The 16,978-nt window shown below is 56.1% G+C and overlaps 2 protein-coding genes across 2 annotated transcripts; one reads left to right on the top strand and one right to left on the bottom strand.

Moving 5' to 3' along the window:
- Window positions 1-434: 434 nt before the first annotated feature.
- On the top strand, window positions 435-1,376 carry GPR31 (G protein-coupled receptor 31; the record flags this gene model as incomplete). Its single annotated transcript, XM_081140643.1, has 1 exon — window positions 435-1,376. The coding sequence occupies one exon, from the start codon at window positions 435-437 to the stop codon at window positions 1,374-1,376; it is 942 nt and encodes a 313-aa protein (XP_080996769.1).
- A 5,209-nt stretch (window positions 1,377-6,585) lies between these two features.
- CCR6 (C-C motif chemokine receptor 6) lies at window positions 6,586-13,392 on the bottom strand. Its single transcript, XM_081140393.1, has 4 exons — window positions 13,265-13,392; window positions 10,699-10,822; window positions 8,062-8,154; window positions 6,586-7,962 (listed from the first exon to the last, which is right to left on the bottom strand). Exons 1-4 carry the CDS (start codon window positions 13,375-13,377, stop codon window positions 6,862-6,864), a joined length of 1,431 nt encoding a protein of 476 aa, XP_080996519.1. The 5' UTR covers window positions 13,378-13,392; the 3' UTR covers window positions 6,586-6,861.
- Between the last annotated feature and the right edge of the window lie 3,586 nt (window positions 13,393-16,978).

The raw sequence follows: 16,978 nt of genomic DNA, 5'->3' as shown, positions 1-16,978 counted from the left end.
GAGCAATCTCTTTGTTTCACCATCATTTAAATTTTGCAAAGACGAAAGGTCCCCACGCAGTTGAGCTCTTCAGTTCCCTCTCGGCAGCTGGGGCGCGCAGCAGGCTCCCCGCCGCTTCCCAGACAGTAGCCCTTTAAGTTAATGCCGGGCGATGGGGCGTGAACCACAGTTTCCCCTTTTTAAGGCAAAACAAAACAGGACCAGCTGCAGGGGGTTTTCCTCCCCACCCCCACCCTCTTTCCCAAGCAAGTTTTCGTTTTCTTTTGACTGTTCCGATGCTGCTTCAGCGTTTTTCTGGCGGAGGAAATGCAGAACCGGGAGCTGCCGGCAGGAAAGGGCCTCTCTCCCTCCGAGGGGAGCCGCATCCCCGAAGGTCAGCTTCTCCGCGCTCGGCCGCCTCTGAGTTTCTCGTCTCCACGGCGGATCCGCAGGCCATGCCGCCGCCTAACTGCTCCGAGCACAGCGTGGCCGTGGAAGTGGCCGTGGCCTCGCTGCTGGTGCTGGAGTGCGGGCTGGGCCTGCTGGGCAACGCCGTGGCCCTGTGGACGTTCCTCTTCCGGCTGAAGGTGTGGAAGCCCCACGCCATCTACCTGTTCAACCTGGTGGTCGCCGACCTCCTGCTGACCCTCTGCCTGCCCTTCCTGGCCGCCTTCTTCCTGAGGCACAAGACCTGCAGCTTTGGACACGTGTCCTGCAAGATCCTGCTCTTCCTGTGGTCCCTCAGCCGGGGGGTGGGCGTCGCCTTCCTCACCGCCGTGGCTCTCGACCGCTACCTCCGAGTGGGCCACCCTCGGCTCAAGGTCAACTTCCTGACCCCTCAGGCGGCCAAGGGGATCTCGGGCCTCATCTGGCTCCTGATGATGGTCCTCAGCCACCAGAGCTTGCTCGTGCCGGAGGCCGAGTGCCCAGGTTCTGGCCCGTGTGCTGGCGTCTCCTTCAGCCGCACGTGGCAGGAGGTGCTGTCCTTCATCCAGTTCATCCTGCCCTTCGGCCTCATACTGTTCTGCAACGCGGGCATCATCAGGATCCTGCAGAAGAGGCTCCGGGACCCAGACAAACAGCCCAAGCTGCAGCGGGCACGGGCGCTGCTGGCCACGGTCGTGGTGCTGTTCGCACTGTGCTTTCTGCCCAGTTTCCTGGCCCAGGTCCTGCTGGCCGCCTCCCGGGGCTCGGGCAGTTGCAGGGTCCGCAGGGCGCTGGTGCACACGTCCGACGTGACCAGCAGCCTCACGGGCCTGCAGAGCGTGCTGAACCCCGTGGTGTACTGCTTCTCCAACCCCACGTTCAGGCACTCCTACCGGAAGGTCCTCTTCACCCTGCGAGGCCAAGGGCAGGAGACCCAGGCCCCAGGCGACCTCAGAGACTCCGACTCCTGAGGGGCGGCCGGCTCCCGAGCCCCGGCTTCGTGGGACCACCCGGGACCATCAATCCGAACCTGAGGCTGCTCTGCAAAGATCGGGCCACAGACTCAGCAAAACTGCAGCCAAAGTTGTTTTGTATTTTGTTTGCCGGGATTTCCTTCTGCTGCTTCACATCACAGAGCAGCAAACCCAGGCCAGGAAGCTGCCAACCCCCCCCTCCACCCAGTACCCAGTTCAGCTGCAGGGTAAACCGCCGCAGGGTAAACGCAGGCGGCCCTGCAGGCTCACAGGTGAAGGCCGGTCCTGGAGGTCAGCAGGGGAGGGAGGGGCTGGTCTCTGTGAGTCATTTTCTGGCTTCGGTTTGTTAATGAGGAGGGTCTGCGTTGCTTCTCGATTGTTGCACAGCCTGGTGATGATGAACCCGGAGCGTGGGCGTCGGGCAGGGCCCTGCGAGGAGGCTCCAGGTGTGAGTTGTCCGCCCTGCTCAGCTCTGTTTACACAAATTGTTTTTAATTTTATACACGTTGGCTTCACCGGTACAGACCGTACATCACGCCAAAGACGGCACAGCTCCCGGGGTCGTGATAAGAGACACTTTCCTACTAGATTTCTGAAGATGGCCTCTAAAACATTTTTCTAAATCTGAGTTTCCAAATGCCTTTAAAGCTTCCTTGGCTCCCCTGCTATAAAAAGCGCCAGTACTGTCTGCCTCCCGGGGGGAGCCCACAGGGCGATACCAAGAGCCTGTGAGATGGTGGTTCCCCCGACACCTGGGGTGACACCTGGCTGGCTGTGCAGAAGGCCCCAGGGGCCACTGCAGAGAAGGCTGGTGAGGCTCCACCCCAGCCCCTCCACGCTCAGGCAATGGCTGCATTTTTTCATGTCATTCCTTTCAAATTATGTCCCAAATGTGTGACTGATGATGGTAACAAAGAATTTTGAAAGTCACCTTCCTAACAGCCTTGCCTCTTATTTTCTGTTCAGTCCTGGAGGTATGGGCCCCACGAGGGACTCGCCCACATCCTAGGGGAGGGTCAGGCCTGCTCTGTAAAGACAGGGGTCCCTTGCGGCTCCATACCTGGCAGCTGCTTACCTGGCAGCCTCACCGGGAGCCATGCCCGCGTCGCCCACACAGAGAGGACACTGCTTTTCCCGGAGGGTGGTCCCGTGATCTCTGTAATATTTAAGGTTAAAACCAACTGTATCAGGCAACAGAAAATGGCAAAACCACTGCCACTCCCGGAGCTGTCTGCCCGCCCTGGTCGGGGGTTGGGGGAGAGGGCTCCTTATCAGAACCGAGCTTGAACGGGGAGCGTGTTCCCAGGCTTGTGCTCAAGAAGCGGGTGACATTTCGTCAGTCTCAACTATGCTTCCATGTCATGGAATCTATTCTGCTCGTCAGTTTATTAAGTTCTTTAGATTCCACGTATAAGCGAGATCGTGTGATATTTTTCTTTCGCTGCCTGGCTTATTTCTGGAGGGGGAGAGAGTAACCAAAGAATTGATATGCATATATGCACAACCCAAGGACACGGACAATGGTGGGGAGAGGGACTGGGGAGGGGAAAGGAACGGGGGGGGAGGGTCATTGGGGAAAAAAAGGGACATCTGTACTGTAATACTTTAAACAAAAATAAAAATTATAAAAAACAAAACAAACAAAAAAAAACTTAAAAAAGAAAGAAAAGAAACGGGTGACGTCCTAACCAAGAGGGAGCAGTGTGTTCAGGGTTCCCGGGGAGCCCGATTCCAGCAGCTGCACGGTGCTGCCTCCCCAGGTTTCATTTCCTCCCGAGTCAACAGACCTTCGAAGGGCTCAGAAGGGAGTGGGAGCAGGTGCAGATGTGAAATGGCTGAGAAACACCCTCAGGTGGGCATCCCTTTCGGTTAAAAGTCTCTGGTTTTCTTCCCCTGGTCCTACTGTGTGTGCAATTTTAACCACTGCTTTAAAAATCTACCCTTTCATATAAACATTTTCCATGTTATGATGAACTCCCCACAGGCATTCTTTACTGGATTGTCCAATAATCTATCCTGGAAACCTTTCTTAACCGCTTCCCTGCCGAGGGACATTGTCCGTTACCCCCTGCACAGGTATCTCCTCTGGCCCAGGTGGGGCAGAGGCAGCCAAAGGCCATCGGAGAGACGGGGGGCCAGCGCCGGGCACAGCTACCTCCCCGGCACGGTCCCTCTGGCCCTTCCCGTGACCCCAGATGCAGCAGCTGGCCACCCTCTGCACCCCCCCCCAGGCCTCCCCCCCCCCAGGCTCACACGTTAACCTGGCAAACTGGGGAAGTCACTTCACAGTGTGGCTGCCTCTCAGGGTCCCACTGCCAGTCTCACAGGCAGAGCCGGGGGCCATCCTTCCTGCTCAGTGTGGCCGGCGGGTCCAGGAGCTTTTAGAGAACCCCCGATGCCTCAGCCAGTCAGGTGTTCTGACTCGGGGTCTGGGGAGGGGCCTGGTCACTGGCACTTTGGAAGTGGCCTCATTGATTCTGTTCATGTGCAGCCAGGGCTGGGAGTCCCTGGGTTGGTGGCCAAGGTCAGAGCCTTTGGGCCAGCACCCTGCTCTGTCACCTCCCGGCTTTGTAACCTGGGCAGAACCAGCAAATTGCTCTAGACTTTTCCCCGCTATAGCGTGGGGATGGTGCAGAGCGAGGGGGTAAATGTAGTAATGAGCAGGATGCTGAGCTCAGCGCCTGGCCCACCAGGTGCATTCACTCAGCAGCTGTTACTCTGCTTGTTCAAGTGACCAGCTTGCTCTGTTACCTTTGTTTATATCCCCAGCCAGGCCGTGCATCCTTTGGGGACAAAGCATTTCACCTGCAAACCCTCACTGAGCGCAGAGCCCGGGGTGGGGTGGGTGCCAGTGCGCCAGTAAGGAGCCTCAGGGCAGCAGTGATTCTCTGTGATCGCTGACTCGCCCGAATGCCACACTGACCCTCAGTTGTCCTAATCATCAGGAGAAAACAAGCCCCAATATCCCCAGAATTTAGAAAGCTAGAGAAATGGGGTTGCTTAATCTTAGGGTTTCAGAAATAATTTCTGGTGAGTAGATTATACCTCACCTTTTAAAGTAAAATATCTTCTTTATTAGTTACCATACCCTTAAAATTGTCCTAAAATAGGTACCCTAAAGAGTTATAGAGATATCTTATTTCTTAAATCATATATATACATATATATGTTCATAAACTCACCCATGTGCTGTAACCAAAACACACACACACACACAATACAGATAGTCACAGAGCAAAACACATTGAGCCGATCTACTATCATATGAGTATTAAAGGCAATAAGAAAAAAGTGAAATGTAGCAATATTGCAGTCAGATTTTTAAACTTCATTTTCCTAAGGATTTTATACCAATTTTCAGAGACTATAGTATAAGATTCTAGTAAAGCTGTGCCGTGTGGAATTGGGGGGCAATGTGTGTGGCCTCTGAGCAGGGCGCCTGCGGCCAGCAGAGGGCAGCAGCGCCCCGTCGAGCAGGCGGGAGGGCCCGCGGGGCACAGAGCCCTGTCCCCGGGAGGGGGGACGAAGGTCTCCTGGGCGCCTGTGCCCTCTCGGCTGACGATGGGCTGCCCCATCTACTTACAAAATAGGTCTAGAAAAAGGACCCTGAACTGTCATCTTGAATTCAAAGATCCAGTTACTCTTCCAGCACCAGGCAGGAGGTGAAACCTCCTTATAAAATTGTTACCCTGATTCCAATGATCTGAAAACTCAGACCCGAGGGTTCCAGACGCTGCGGTGTGACCAGGACAACCCCACGCGCGCCGCTCTGGGCCCGCGGGGGTCGGCGCAGGGCGTCGCGAAGCCACGGTGCATGTGCCTGACTCATCCGAGGCCCGGGCAGCAAGAAGAGAGATGTTACTTAATGAAACAAAGTATCCAGTGCATTTTAGAAACATCTTTATTCATTGTGGCTGCATTTTAAAGGGGCTGTCGCTGAGAGAGGGAAGCTTCGCTGGCGCGCAGGTTTCAGTTAGGCAGAGGCGCTCACTTTCCCCCGGGCCAAATACCCGGATGTTCCTGTGCCGGGTTCGAAACACAAGCTTGTCCTCGTAGGTCACATCTGTGCCACGGTCCCCTGAGAGGCGTCTGGGTAACGTCTCCTTCACGTTGGTGTCTGGAGTCGCCCACTAAGAGGCTAGAAGGACGTGAGGGCCTTGCCCGCCACAGTCTCCCCGGCGGAACATGGATGCTGCGAGCCCGTCTCTACTTCACATGCAAATCAGCTCAATGTCGCAAAGACAACCCCATGTTTTAAAGCTCAGGCTTCAAACCCTAAGATATCACCCTGGATTTCATGTAGAGACCTGACTAAAGCTCCCGAGAACAAGAGAGTTTCAAAGGACACATCCGTCCGCATTCAACGTGCCAGTCTCTGGGCAAATTCACATCAGCGTTTTCTAACACGCGTGTCTTTCTGTGACATGTTGGTATTTTTCCTCTTATGTTGTTATGTGCACAGCACTTCCAGACACGAGCTCTAGGAACTTTCTAGAAGCTGAAGAGATTCTGATTCCTGATCACCCTCGGACCCCAGCAGCAGAAGTGCCTGTGGTCCTGGGCCCCCCGAGCGGACTCCAGCCTCCTCATGGCCAGTCCCCGGCCACACACCCTCCCACCCCACTCGAAATGGGACATGATTCCCTCCTGTCTTCTCAGCAAAGTTTCCTTGCTCTTTTTTTTTTAAGTAGTCTCTCTCTGAAAAAATGTTTAACCCCTAGCCCTTTAAGCGGCACTATGAACTCCAGTCGCATGGTGACTTGCTAAGCAAACGTCACTGACCCCTGCGTGCGCTGGCTGCGGGCTGCAGGCCCCGGCTGTGCCCCGGGTGCTCAGGCCGACCGGCCGTTAGAGGGAATCGCCAGTTACAGGAAGCACAGCAAACATCCCACCTCCTGATGGCCCGTCACGGCCTCGGGGGCCCGGCCCGAGGTGACGCCCGTCGCGGAGGCTCACCCTGCACCGCGTCTGTCCACCCGCAGCGAGTCCGGCCTCCCCCGAGCTGGTGTCCGGCTGCCCTGCCTCGGCCTCAGGCCCCGAGCAGTCGCCGGGCAGCGCTGCACAGGCCGCCCGTCGGCGGCTTCTCGCAGCAGCGGCTGAGTTCCGACGGACGGGTGTTTAGCTCTTGCCCAGAATGAGCTGTGTGAGGGCTTTGATTTGTGTTTTTCTGTCTTGGTTTTACAAACCATATGATTTTTTTTTTTTTACTCTGACCTGAAGAAATTGTGGTCTGCGGCCATTTCGTGAATATTTCTGAGGATGTCGGCGTTTCCCAAGGCCTGTTGGGTGGGATGCCGGCTGCCCGATGCAGCAGAATCAGCATTTCGGGTCAAGAAAATTTAGGAAATGCCACCTGTCAGAGCCCACCCACCACCCCATGGAGATGTGCCAGCCCCGGGCCACCGTGGTCGCCGTCCCGGTCCCTCTGGCCTTGCTCGCTGCCCGCGGGCCCGCGCGGCCTCGAGTCGGGCCCCAGGGAGCATCACATGGTGAAGGACGAGGCGTTGTCGTTGTCCGCGGTCTCGCTGTTCTGCCTGGAGACGAAGGTCTCCGAGTGCAGCCGGGAGCAGGAGAAGCCGGGCGACTTCGGCCTCCTCCGCACGCACAGCAGGTCCTTGGTGATCCTGAGGAAGTAGCTGCGGAACTTCTGGCCAACGAAGGCGTAGAGCACGGGGTTGAGGCAGCAATGCAGGAAGGCCAGCACCTCGGCGCAGTTCTCGGTGTAGCCCATCAGCTTCTCGCCTCGGCAGGTCCGGTCCATCTTCCCCATGTTCACAGCCGTCACCAGCAGCACCATGTTGTGGGGGACCTGGCAGGCCAGGAAGACCAGGACCACGGCGATGATGACGCGGATGGCCTTGTGCCGCCGCTTGGAGTTCTGGGCCTGCACCAGCGTCTTGACGATGAACGTGTAGCAGAAGATCATGAACACCAGCGGGATGAAGAACCCGAAGAGGAGCTGCAGGCCCAGCATCAGCAGCTTCCACCGGATGGGCTCCGAGACCCCGCGGTACCGGGGCTCGCAGACCTCGCTGCCCTGCAGGGTGTACTTCTGGTTGAAGATGAACGTCCAGACGGAGATGAGCAGGGACACGGCCCACACGGCCAGGCAGATGGCCCTGCGGTGCACCAGCGTCCGGGACCGGAGGCGGAAGGACTTGGTGGCCTGGACGATGGCGATGTACCGGTCCAGGCTGACGCAGGCCAGGAGCAGCATCCCGCAGTTGAAGTTGACGGCGTAGATGCCCTTCACCAGCTTGCACAGGGCGTTGCTGAAGACCCACCGGCCGGTGGCGTGAGTGGCCGCCCAGAAGGGGAGGGTTAGGACAAACAGGATGTCGGCCACGGCCATGTTCAGCAGGTACACGTCGGTCATGGACTTGGCCTTCTTGTAGAAGGCGAAGGTGATCACCACCAGGACGTTGCCCAGGAGGCCAAAGACGCAGATCAAGGAGTAGGTGACCGGCACGAACAGCCGGGAGAACTCCCTGACCTCCTGCAGGCTGCACGGGGAGGTGTCGTTGTCGGGCACGTAGTCCCCGGTACTGTTGTAGTCGTAAGGGTCGTCGTAGGTCACGGGCTCCTGGAAAAGGGGCGGAGGCACAGTTAGCTGTCGGGCAGCGTCCAAGGGGCCACGGTGAGCCACGCGTCTGCTCCCGGCCCACGCGACGTGGACACTCACCATGTCCATTGCGCTGCTCGTCCCGGGCCCGACGTGGAAGGGAATGGACATCAACCTTGGCTCGCCCACAGAGATAACGGGGCAGGCGTGAGCCTAAGCAGGAGAGAAAGCAAAAGACGGAAGTTAAGACAAGAATTCAGGGAGGGCCCGAGAGCCGAGGGCGTGGCCCCCCACCTGACCCGAGCGCACACCCGCGCCCTGCACGAGCTCACCCACCTCCGGCGGGGGCGGGCGCCCTTTCTGGGAAGGGCCACACAGTGACGCTCTCAGGCTCTGCGGGCCACAGAGTCTCTGTCACAGCCCTTGAGAGGGGTCCGGGATGGCCACACGGATGCGTGGGCCAGGCCGGATGTGGCGCCGTGGACTGCGACTGGCCACCCCTGACCCGCAGTGTGGGACAAGGGGGATGTCAGCAGGACCACAGGCCAATCCACATACAAGTCTTCACGCAAAATTCAACAGAAGCACCTTCAACGAGATTGTCCTGAACAAAATTTGTAAAAGTAAAGATAGGTCCAAAATATCAACAACTGGCCGTCCTAGCCTGCAAACAGCTTACAGTAGCGCTCGGCGATGCTCACCCGGGGGGCACAGGAGAGTCGCTGACAGGTGCCTTTTCAGAGTTTGAACGTGAGGGTCATTTTCAGGATCTAATAAGACTCCGTGGCCTGGGAAGCCGTAGGAATATACATCTATACACACATATGTATTTATTTAATGCATGTATATATTTAATGCACACGCGATTTAACAAGCACTCGCCTGTGAGGCAGACACAGCCTAATCCTCAGGAACCAGAGTGCAGGGGGCAGGGTCAGGACAGACCCACGTGGGCCGCGGAGAATGGCAGCGAAGGGGGGCAGGGAGAGCGTCTCCTGCGGGGAGTAGGCTCCGCTGGGCTGAGAAGGAGCACCGAGCCCTGTGTGCCCGCGAAAGGCGCCCCCAGCCCGGCTGCACCGCCCGGCCGGTTCACCACCTTCCTGAGCACGCAGTGTGCAGGGGACGCCTGCAGGGGGCGCGGCAGAGGGTCGGCGCCAGAGCTGCGCAGGGAGATGCTGCGGGCGGAGCTGGACCTTAGAGCGAAGGCTCTGAAGTCCCTGCCTGGACACAAGCCCAGCCAGGAGGGGGACCCGCTCTCTTCACGCCCACACACCCGTCTTCGCTGGCGGTGCCGTCCGGCCTCATTGCCTGTCACAGGCCCGCTGCCCCCTAACAGAATCCCTGGCCTAGATTCTCTGATCTTCGCGTGAGACGTGCTTCCAGCCGGACCCCTGCCCACGTGGCCAGAAGGCCAAGAGGAGGGAGAGACCATAGAGATGCCCGAGTCAGGGGCGCTGGCAGGGAGGGGACACTCCCCGTCGCCCGTCCCACAAGCCAGGCCAGTCGTCCCCTGCAGGGTCCGTGTGATCCCCGCATTTGAGGAGGAAGTTGTTATGACACAAAGCCCACCCCGAAAGGTTTTCTGAACACAAGCTCAGGTGATTGGCCCCTCGCTGTGTTGCTCACAGTCAGGTCGGTGGCCTCGCCCCTCCTGCCTGGCGTCTGAAGCTGTCACCCGAGCGTGAGCCCCGGCTGCCACCCCATTGCCGCTCTGAATGAGGCTGCAGGAGGCGGGGTCAGCAGGAGGAGCCGGCGGCCGCTCAGGGGGCTGGACGTCGGCTCTGAATCGTGTCTATTCCTGAGGCACTATTTTAATTTCCTTTGGCTAATCCCTGTTTTTGAGTAGGGCGGCAGAATGCATCACAGTGACCCCAAATGTGTGAATTCCATGTTGCTCGGGGATGGTGCCCCGACCCGCGGGGCATAAACAACACACAGCTGCAGACAACGCCGAGTCCTGAGCTATGTGGTTAAGAATCAGTGCTGGAAACCCCACAGACCACAGTAACGTTCACGTGTGTGCCAGGCACTCACCGTTGTTGGGAGTGATTCAGCCAGGCCCAGACCACCATTTCACCACAAAAATCACGTGGCTCGTTTCAGGGAAACTGCCGGTGGCAGGGTGCCACCACCACACGTCAGGAGCCCATGCCTGTTCTGTCCACGTAAACTGCCTGAGACCATGATCCCACCTGAGATGTGTAAGCCGTCGGGATGGGGAGGGGGCGGTGAGGCAAAGGCCCAGCTCGTGGCTACTCGTGGGGCTGTCCACGTGGTACCACCTTACGGCCCCTCGGGACCAGCCCCTGGCTGGCGGGTTCTGCTCTCTGGCTCCACGCGTGCCGCCCATGGCTTCTATCAATGTTGGGGACAAGAGCAGAGGAGGCAACCTCATCAGGGCTGAATGTGACCAGCAGCCTAAAAATGTAATTATTATGTTGGATGACAGAGTCAGTGTGCAAACCCCCCGAGCAGAGTCAAACAGTGGTTCCGATGTGGTAAAATTTAGTAGGAAAATAGAAGATCCTGCAGCCAGTCCGCGCTCGCAGTCCGCGCCTGAGCATCGGACGGCGCCTGCATCTCCCCACGGCCCCGCCCTGCCCTCGCGGTGACTCCACGCTCAACAGCGGGTACACCCGTGTGACGCACAGGGACGGCGCTGGTGGTCGGCGGGCCCTGGCCCCAACCCCCGGAACCTGTGAACAAGGGACTCCACGTGGCAGAAGACGCCCTGCCGACCGGACTAAGGGAACCAACCTTGGGATGGGGACGGTGTCCTGGGCTCTCCGGGTGGTCCGAGGCGATCGTGAGTTCTTCACAGCAGAGACTCTTTCCCGGCTGAGACGGAAGGAGGAGGAGAGACTCGAAGCATGAGGGGACCCTGGGGACAAGTGGACCTTGAGCGGATGCTCTAACCCATCCACCGAAGGGCGGGGAAGGGCCAGGCCCACAGGCTGCTCGTGACCGGTCAGCCTGCGGCGCGCTGGCCTCCAGCCAGCCCCCACCCCGAACGTCCCGCCGCTGAGAAATGCAGAAAACAGACGACGGCGGCCCCCAGCTGACTCCTGGCTCCTTCTCACCTAGGGCACACCTAGGAACCAACTTTTACCAAAAGATACTCCTCGGAGTGGCGTCTCTTCCCTTTTAGGGGCACATAATGATATGTTAAACCTCATATGACTTCTGCATTTAAGGCTTGAAACCATGTAAATGTAGTACCCTTTTCAATGAGAAAAGCAAATGAGTCGAAAAGCGTGCAGGTGGCCAGCGATCCCAGCCTCTGCCCTTCGATTTAACATTTCAAAGACTTGGTTACCACACATGAAAAGAAAGTGCTACTTTGAGAAAAGCTTAGTGTAACTTAATCAGACTAACGTTTTAAACATAGTATCTACAATATTAGCTTACATTTTGCAATAAAAGGATGTGGCTTCCTAGTACCATTTTTTTAGGTGCCACAAGCAAAATAGGACATCTCAGAAACTATCAGCAAATTGATTAATTCATTCAAAAGTAAAAAAAGGAGCCCTAAAAACCAGAACCAGTGGCAAGTGTCTTGGCTGGTGTCAGATAACAGAAAACAAACGCTGAGGGCGAGACAGTGGTCAGCTCCCCGGTGGGACCAGGTGAAGGGGCCGCGAGCGGAGGAGGCGCCTGGGAGGCAGAAGGCGTGGCTGCCGGGCCAGCTTCAATTGTTGGTCCACTCGGCCAAGAGCAGACTTACCCAAGAAAATTAAATATGGGAAAAACATCTTTAGTAATATTACTGAAGTACTATCAGCAAGGAAAACTGTGATAAAGTTTTAATTTAAACGAATCACAAGTTTAAGTTTGTTAAAATTAAATCAAAGCGGAAGATTTAAAATCTGTGCTTATTTTCATAAATAGTGAAGCCTGCAAGACAAAGAACATGAATGAAAAGAATGTGTTATGTGCATATATATGTGCATGCATGCATGTGTACTGTGCGTGTTGTGTGTGCATAGATGCATCTGTGTATGCATGTGTCATGTGTGTGGGTGCATGTGTAATGTGCGTGCATGCATATGCATGCATGTGTGTGTTGTGTGTGCATACGTGTATGCACATGGGCACATCCATGTGCTGGAAATTAAGTTCTAAGTGCCCCCCGGGCACTGGGATCACTGCTCTACCTCTGTTCTCTCTGCCCTCGCAAACCCTCCCAGGTGGACAGCACGCCCGCCCCGTAGAAGGGAGCCTGCAGCTCCTCTGAGACGTTGGGCTCCTGCCATTCTCATTCGCTTTGTCCCCACAGGGTGTCCTGAAGGACAGCAAAGCTGCCACAAGACCTTGAATAACACGCTGGTTTTCTAACCTCTCACTGAGCTCGGACTCTTCCGCTGACTGTCTCCACTCAGCCCTTGTGCTCCCTCAGCTCATCTGAGTCACCGGCACGGTGCCTCGGCCTTTTTAAAATCAGCACCAGAGGGGCTGAAACTCTGGGCTGGCTTCCTTCTGCTTTTGAGTAAGAGCGGTTAGCAAAGAAGCCAGAAGGTTTTTTCCAGAGATTTGTATATAGGTTTGTATTTTTTCTCTTTTTTCTTTTGGTTCCTTTTGCTTCTTTGGAAGCTTGCTTTTACACTTTCTTTTTTATTTACAGACATTATCTTTCTAATCGTTTCAAGAATCACTTTAACTCAGACACTGCATCTATCTCTACAGTATCTACAATATGTATTTTCTGTCTCGCGGGCTCTGGGGGAATCTGTGGCAGGTTCTGTAAAAATCGCTGTGTATCTTTTATGGCCACAGGTACTGGCTTCACCATGGTCGTGGCACCTGCACCTGGATCAGAGCGTCTCCTGAGCTCCGGGAGCCTCATAAAATGCCCAGGCGGTCCCTCCGTCTGAAGGGCTTTCCTCACGCCCTCCCCACCGGCCCGGCCCCCGCGGGCACCGCTTGCCACCTGCGTGCACAGGTCGCTGTGTGCATCGCCTCCAGACTCTTCCGAGCCTAGCTCTCAGCTGTGCAAGCTCTCTTTGTCCTTATTTAAATAAAGAATTGCATTTCCCCCCGCAGCGCCCGACCCATCCCCCGGCTCCAGGGGAGGGCAATTGGAACGAAACTACCTGCTGCACTCTGAGGAGCGTGGACTCGTCCACACGCTGGTGCTGTGACTAAAACCAGAAGGAGGGACCCCGTTTGATTAAGTTCTGATTAAGTGTGGGCGCAGCCAGCTCGCCGGCCCTCGGGAACCCTGAGTAAAACAGTCCCCGTCTGGTTCCTCAGCCCGGGCGCCGCGGGGCTGAGGCGTTTTGAAAGGCGAGGTCACCTCCCCCGAGTCTGCTGTCCCCGAGCTTACCTTAAGCCGCACTGCGACCCCGGAGGACGGTCCCGCCACGCGCCCCCCGCCACGCTCCGGGCTCCCGCGCCACCAGCAGGATTCCAGAGTGAGATCGAATTTCTAGTGGTCATTAAGAAAAACTCAGTGAGACTAAAATTGGCCAAAAGCAAATTACTGAATTACCACTTCCTACTTAACAGCAACGCCTATTTGCCCAAACGCTGACGGTTAACCATCCATAGCCCGTAGGTTATAATCATATGATTCCCTCCTCGACCCTCTCCTGTCGCAGTTCCCCCGCCCCCGAGATGAAGACCCTGAGGGTCCAGCCGAGGAGCATCCTGGGGTAACTGTGTTGGGTCATGTAATGGGGTTCAAACAGCACCCGGACTGGCTCTGAATAAATATCTGCTCATGTTACTGTGAATTTGACATAAAAGTCATGATGTATGGGGACAGATCTTAACTTACTGTGGCCACCATTGCACAACACGTACAAATATCCAGTCACTAGGTTGTGCACCTCCCACAAATACGGTGTTAAATGTCAATCACAACTCAATAAAATACCCCACAAGTCCCTAAAAGGCAGGGGGCATGGGCCTTGTGACAGGGCTGGTGACGACTCTAATGAGCACCACCCTGTCATTAGATGCAACGACTGGTGGCAGGAGTAGCCCCTGAGGACTCACGTGGAAACTCATTCTCAGGGGCCAGTAATTTTTAAAAATTTAAACAGAAGAATTGTGGAGCCACGAAGGTGTTTACCATCCATGGCCTGTGGCTGTGACAAGTCTCAGGGAACAATGAAAGTGTTACAACCAAGGGACCCAGAGATCGATAACCAGGGGCGGGGCCGACTCACACTTTCACTGCTCAGAGCCGGGCCTTCCCGCCACGCTCGAGGACCAAGCCCTGCCGCCCTGCCCTACCCTCTGCTCCGTCCTGACCGGCGTCACTCAGGCTTCCCTCCCGCTACGGACCCGAGTCTGCTGTCCCCGAGCCTGAGCCAGCCCCACGAGGCAGAAACGCCCTCTCGTCACTTCCCCTGGGACTCAGCTCACCACCCCACAGGACCTTTCCCCAGGTCGGCGCCCTCCGCCGACTGTGCTGCCTCCCCTGACCCGGAGAGGACAAGACTTTCCGTCTGACTCGGAGACTCTCACAGACCTCGTAGTCCCAACGTCCCCTCCGCCACCTCCACTGAGCTGGGTGGGGGCTGCCAGCAGGGTGCCTGCGGGGGCCTCATTCCTCGCAGAGAAAGGAGCTGGCCGCCTGGGGAAGGGGGGGACGTGAGCACCACGCTGTCTAGATCCATCTCTTCTCCTGTCCCCTCCAACTCCCCCCTTAGATGGTCTCGTTTAGGGTGAAGGTGGGAAAGTGACCCTGTTACCGATAACGATAGTCCTGGAAGTGGCTGCCTAAGGAAAGAAAAACAGACTTGTGCCCGGCTGGCGTGGCTCAGCGGTTGAGCGTCGACCTGTGAATCAGGAGGTTCCGGTTTGATTCCCGGTCAGGGCACAGGCCCGGGTTGCGGGCTCGATCCCCAGTGGGGGGCGTGCAGGAGGCAGCCGATCAATGACTCTCATCACTGATGTTTCTCTCTCCCTCCCTCTCCCTTCCTCTCTCTGAAATCAATTTTTAAAAAAAGGGAAAACAGACTTGCTTCCCTAAGGACCAAACAAGCAGAATGTGGCCTGTTGAGAAGAGCAGCACCATGTGGCCACACAGGCAGGCAGTGGACAGAGGTGGCCCTGTGACAGCTCATTACCTGGAAAACAAAAGTCACGCCGGCACATGGGCCACCTTTCAGGGGCAGAGTGCAGACAGGAGGGAGGGGGAGAAGCCTCTGAGGAGTGACCCCCCTCCTGCTGCTTCGCTGCCTCCAGAGGGGAAGTGAACTCGCAGAGACCTCGGACCTGGACACAGATGGGCTTCCAGCCCCGCCCTGGGCCTGCTGCTTCCGTTTCAACCCCAGAGATTGCTGCTCTGGGCTCACTGGCCTGTACAGGGCCTGGAATGGTCTATGTCCCAATATTCCTTCTGTATTTCAAAGTGAAATCCACCCGCTGTGCCTGCTATAAGTTAATATTTCGGGAGACTCCCACGTGCCCTGCACCACACACAGCGATGCCACAGCAGGCAGTGGATTTCCTGCCTTTAAGGGCCTCCAGGGCTGGAAAGTGGAGGTGTAAACACGTGGCCGCGCCAGCGTGCAATGCCAGCCACGCCAGGGTGCCTGTGGTTGGTCACCGAGGGAACCACATTGGGAATGTGAGGAGCGTAAAGGGGGCAGGGAGAGCTCAGCCGGGGGAGATGGAGGGAACCAGGCCAGGCAGGGAGGGGCGGGAGGGGAACAACGTGAGCAAAGGGAAGGACAACCATGGAGCAAACACCGGAGCAGGTGAGGGGCTGGACTGCACAGGACGCCTGTGAGCTGTGGAGTGACAGGGGGCAGGTTCACAGGACTGGCGAGGAGGGGAGGCAGGGAGACGGGCGCGCCCACAGGGAGCGGGCAGGGACGCCCGCTGATGGCTGTGCTAACAACAAGCTTCTAGGTGCTTGGGGCTGACACCTTGATGTTTCCCTCACTCTGTCACAAACCCACACAGCAAGTCTAGATGGTGTCAGTGTCCTTACCCTGAAAACCAGAGAGAAAGCAGCTTCCTCAAAGTCACCCACCTGAAGAGCTGCGGCTCAGAGTCATGTCCTATGATCCCAAAGTATTTTGAAAAATCACTAAAGACCAAATGATGCCAAATTTTCCATCTCAACAGAAGTAAGGAAATCAGGACTGAAAAGTTATTTCTAAGTTTCTAACATATTTGTACATAGAGAAGTTATAGAAACTGATTTAAGGGAAGGAAATGAGTTTCATTTAAGATACACAGAATGAGCCCGGCCGGCATGGCTCAGCGGTTGAGCGTCGACCTAGGATCCAGGCGATCAGGGTTCGATTCCCGGTCAGGGCACATGCCCGGGTTGTGGGCTCGATCAATGACTTTCTCGTCATTGATGTTTCTACCTCTCTCTCTCCCTCTCCTTTCCTTTCTCTGAAATCAATAAAGATATATTTAAATTAAAAAAAAAAAAGATACACAGAATGTGAAGAGGCTGAGGTGTTGTGTAACTGGACATTTTTGGCATGACTTCAGATCCATGTCAGCCACATGTAGGTCATTTTTCAAGTTAATCTCTGGGTGTCTGTCTCCTTATTGATAAAAATAAAGATTAAAGATTTGTAAAGGAATAGTGTGAAGATCGGAGACCCGTAAAGTGCATCTCTCCCACAGTGTTTGGCACATAAGAACAAGCTGATGGTGATGGTGGTGATGGTGATGGTGATGATGGTGATGATGGTGGTGATGGTGATGGTGGTGATGGTGATGATGGTGATGATGGTGGTGATGGTGATGGTGGTGATGGTGATGGTGGTGCTGGTGATGGTGATGGTGGTGGTGGTGATGGTGATGGTGATGATGGTGGTGATGGTGATGGTGATGATGGTGATGGTGATGATGGTGATGGTGATGGTGATGGTGATGGTGGTGGTGATGGTGGTGGTGGTGATGGTGGTGATGGTGATGGTGGTGATGGTGGTGGTGGTGGTGGTGGTGATGGTGATGGTGATGGTGGTGATGGTGGTGGTGATGGTGATGATGGTGGTGATGGTGATGGTGATGATGGTGATGGTGGTGCTGGTGATGGTGATGGTGGTGGTGGTGATGGTGA

Source organism: Miniopterus schreibersii, assembly GCF_964146895.1.
Source record: "Miniopterus schreibersii genome assembly, chromosome: 6".
Classification (NCBI taxonomy): Eukaryota; Metazoa; Chordata; class Mammalia; order Chiroptera; family Miniopteridae; genus Miniopterus; species Miniopterus schreibersii.
The sequence above is the reverse complement of the archived record's forward strand: the minus strand, read 5'-3'. Positions and strand labels throughout refer to the sequence as shown.

What these genes read in the sequence shown, in the direction of transcription:
- CCR6 (XM_081140393.1), bottom strand. Translation starts at nt 13,377, where the DNA reads ATGACCACTAGAAATTCGATCTCACTCTGGAATCCTGCTGGTGGCGCG. An exon ending in GGGTCGCAGTGCGGCTTAAG is followed by an intron (nt 10,823 to 13,264) that starts GTAAGCTCGGGG and finishes ACTTGTCCCCAG; the next exon opens with GGTCCCCTCATGCTTCGAGT. An exon ending in CGAGCAGCGCAATGGACATG is followed by an intron (nt 7,963 to 8,061) that starts GTGAGTGTCCAC and finishes CCCCTTTTCCAG; the next exon opens with GAGCCCGTGACCTACGACGA.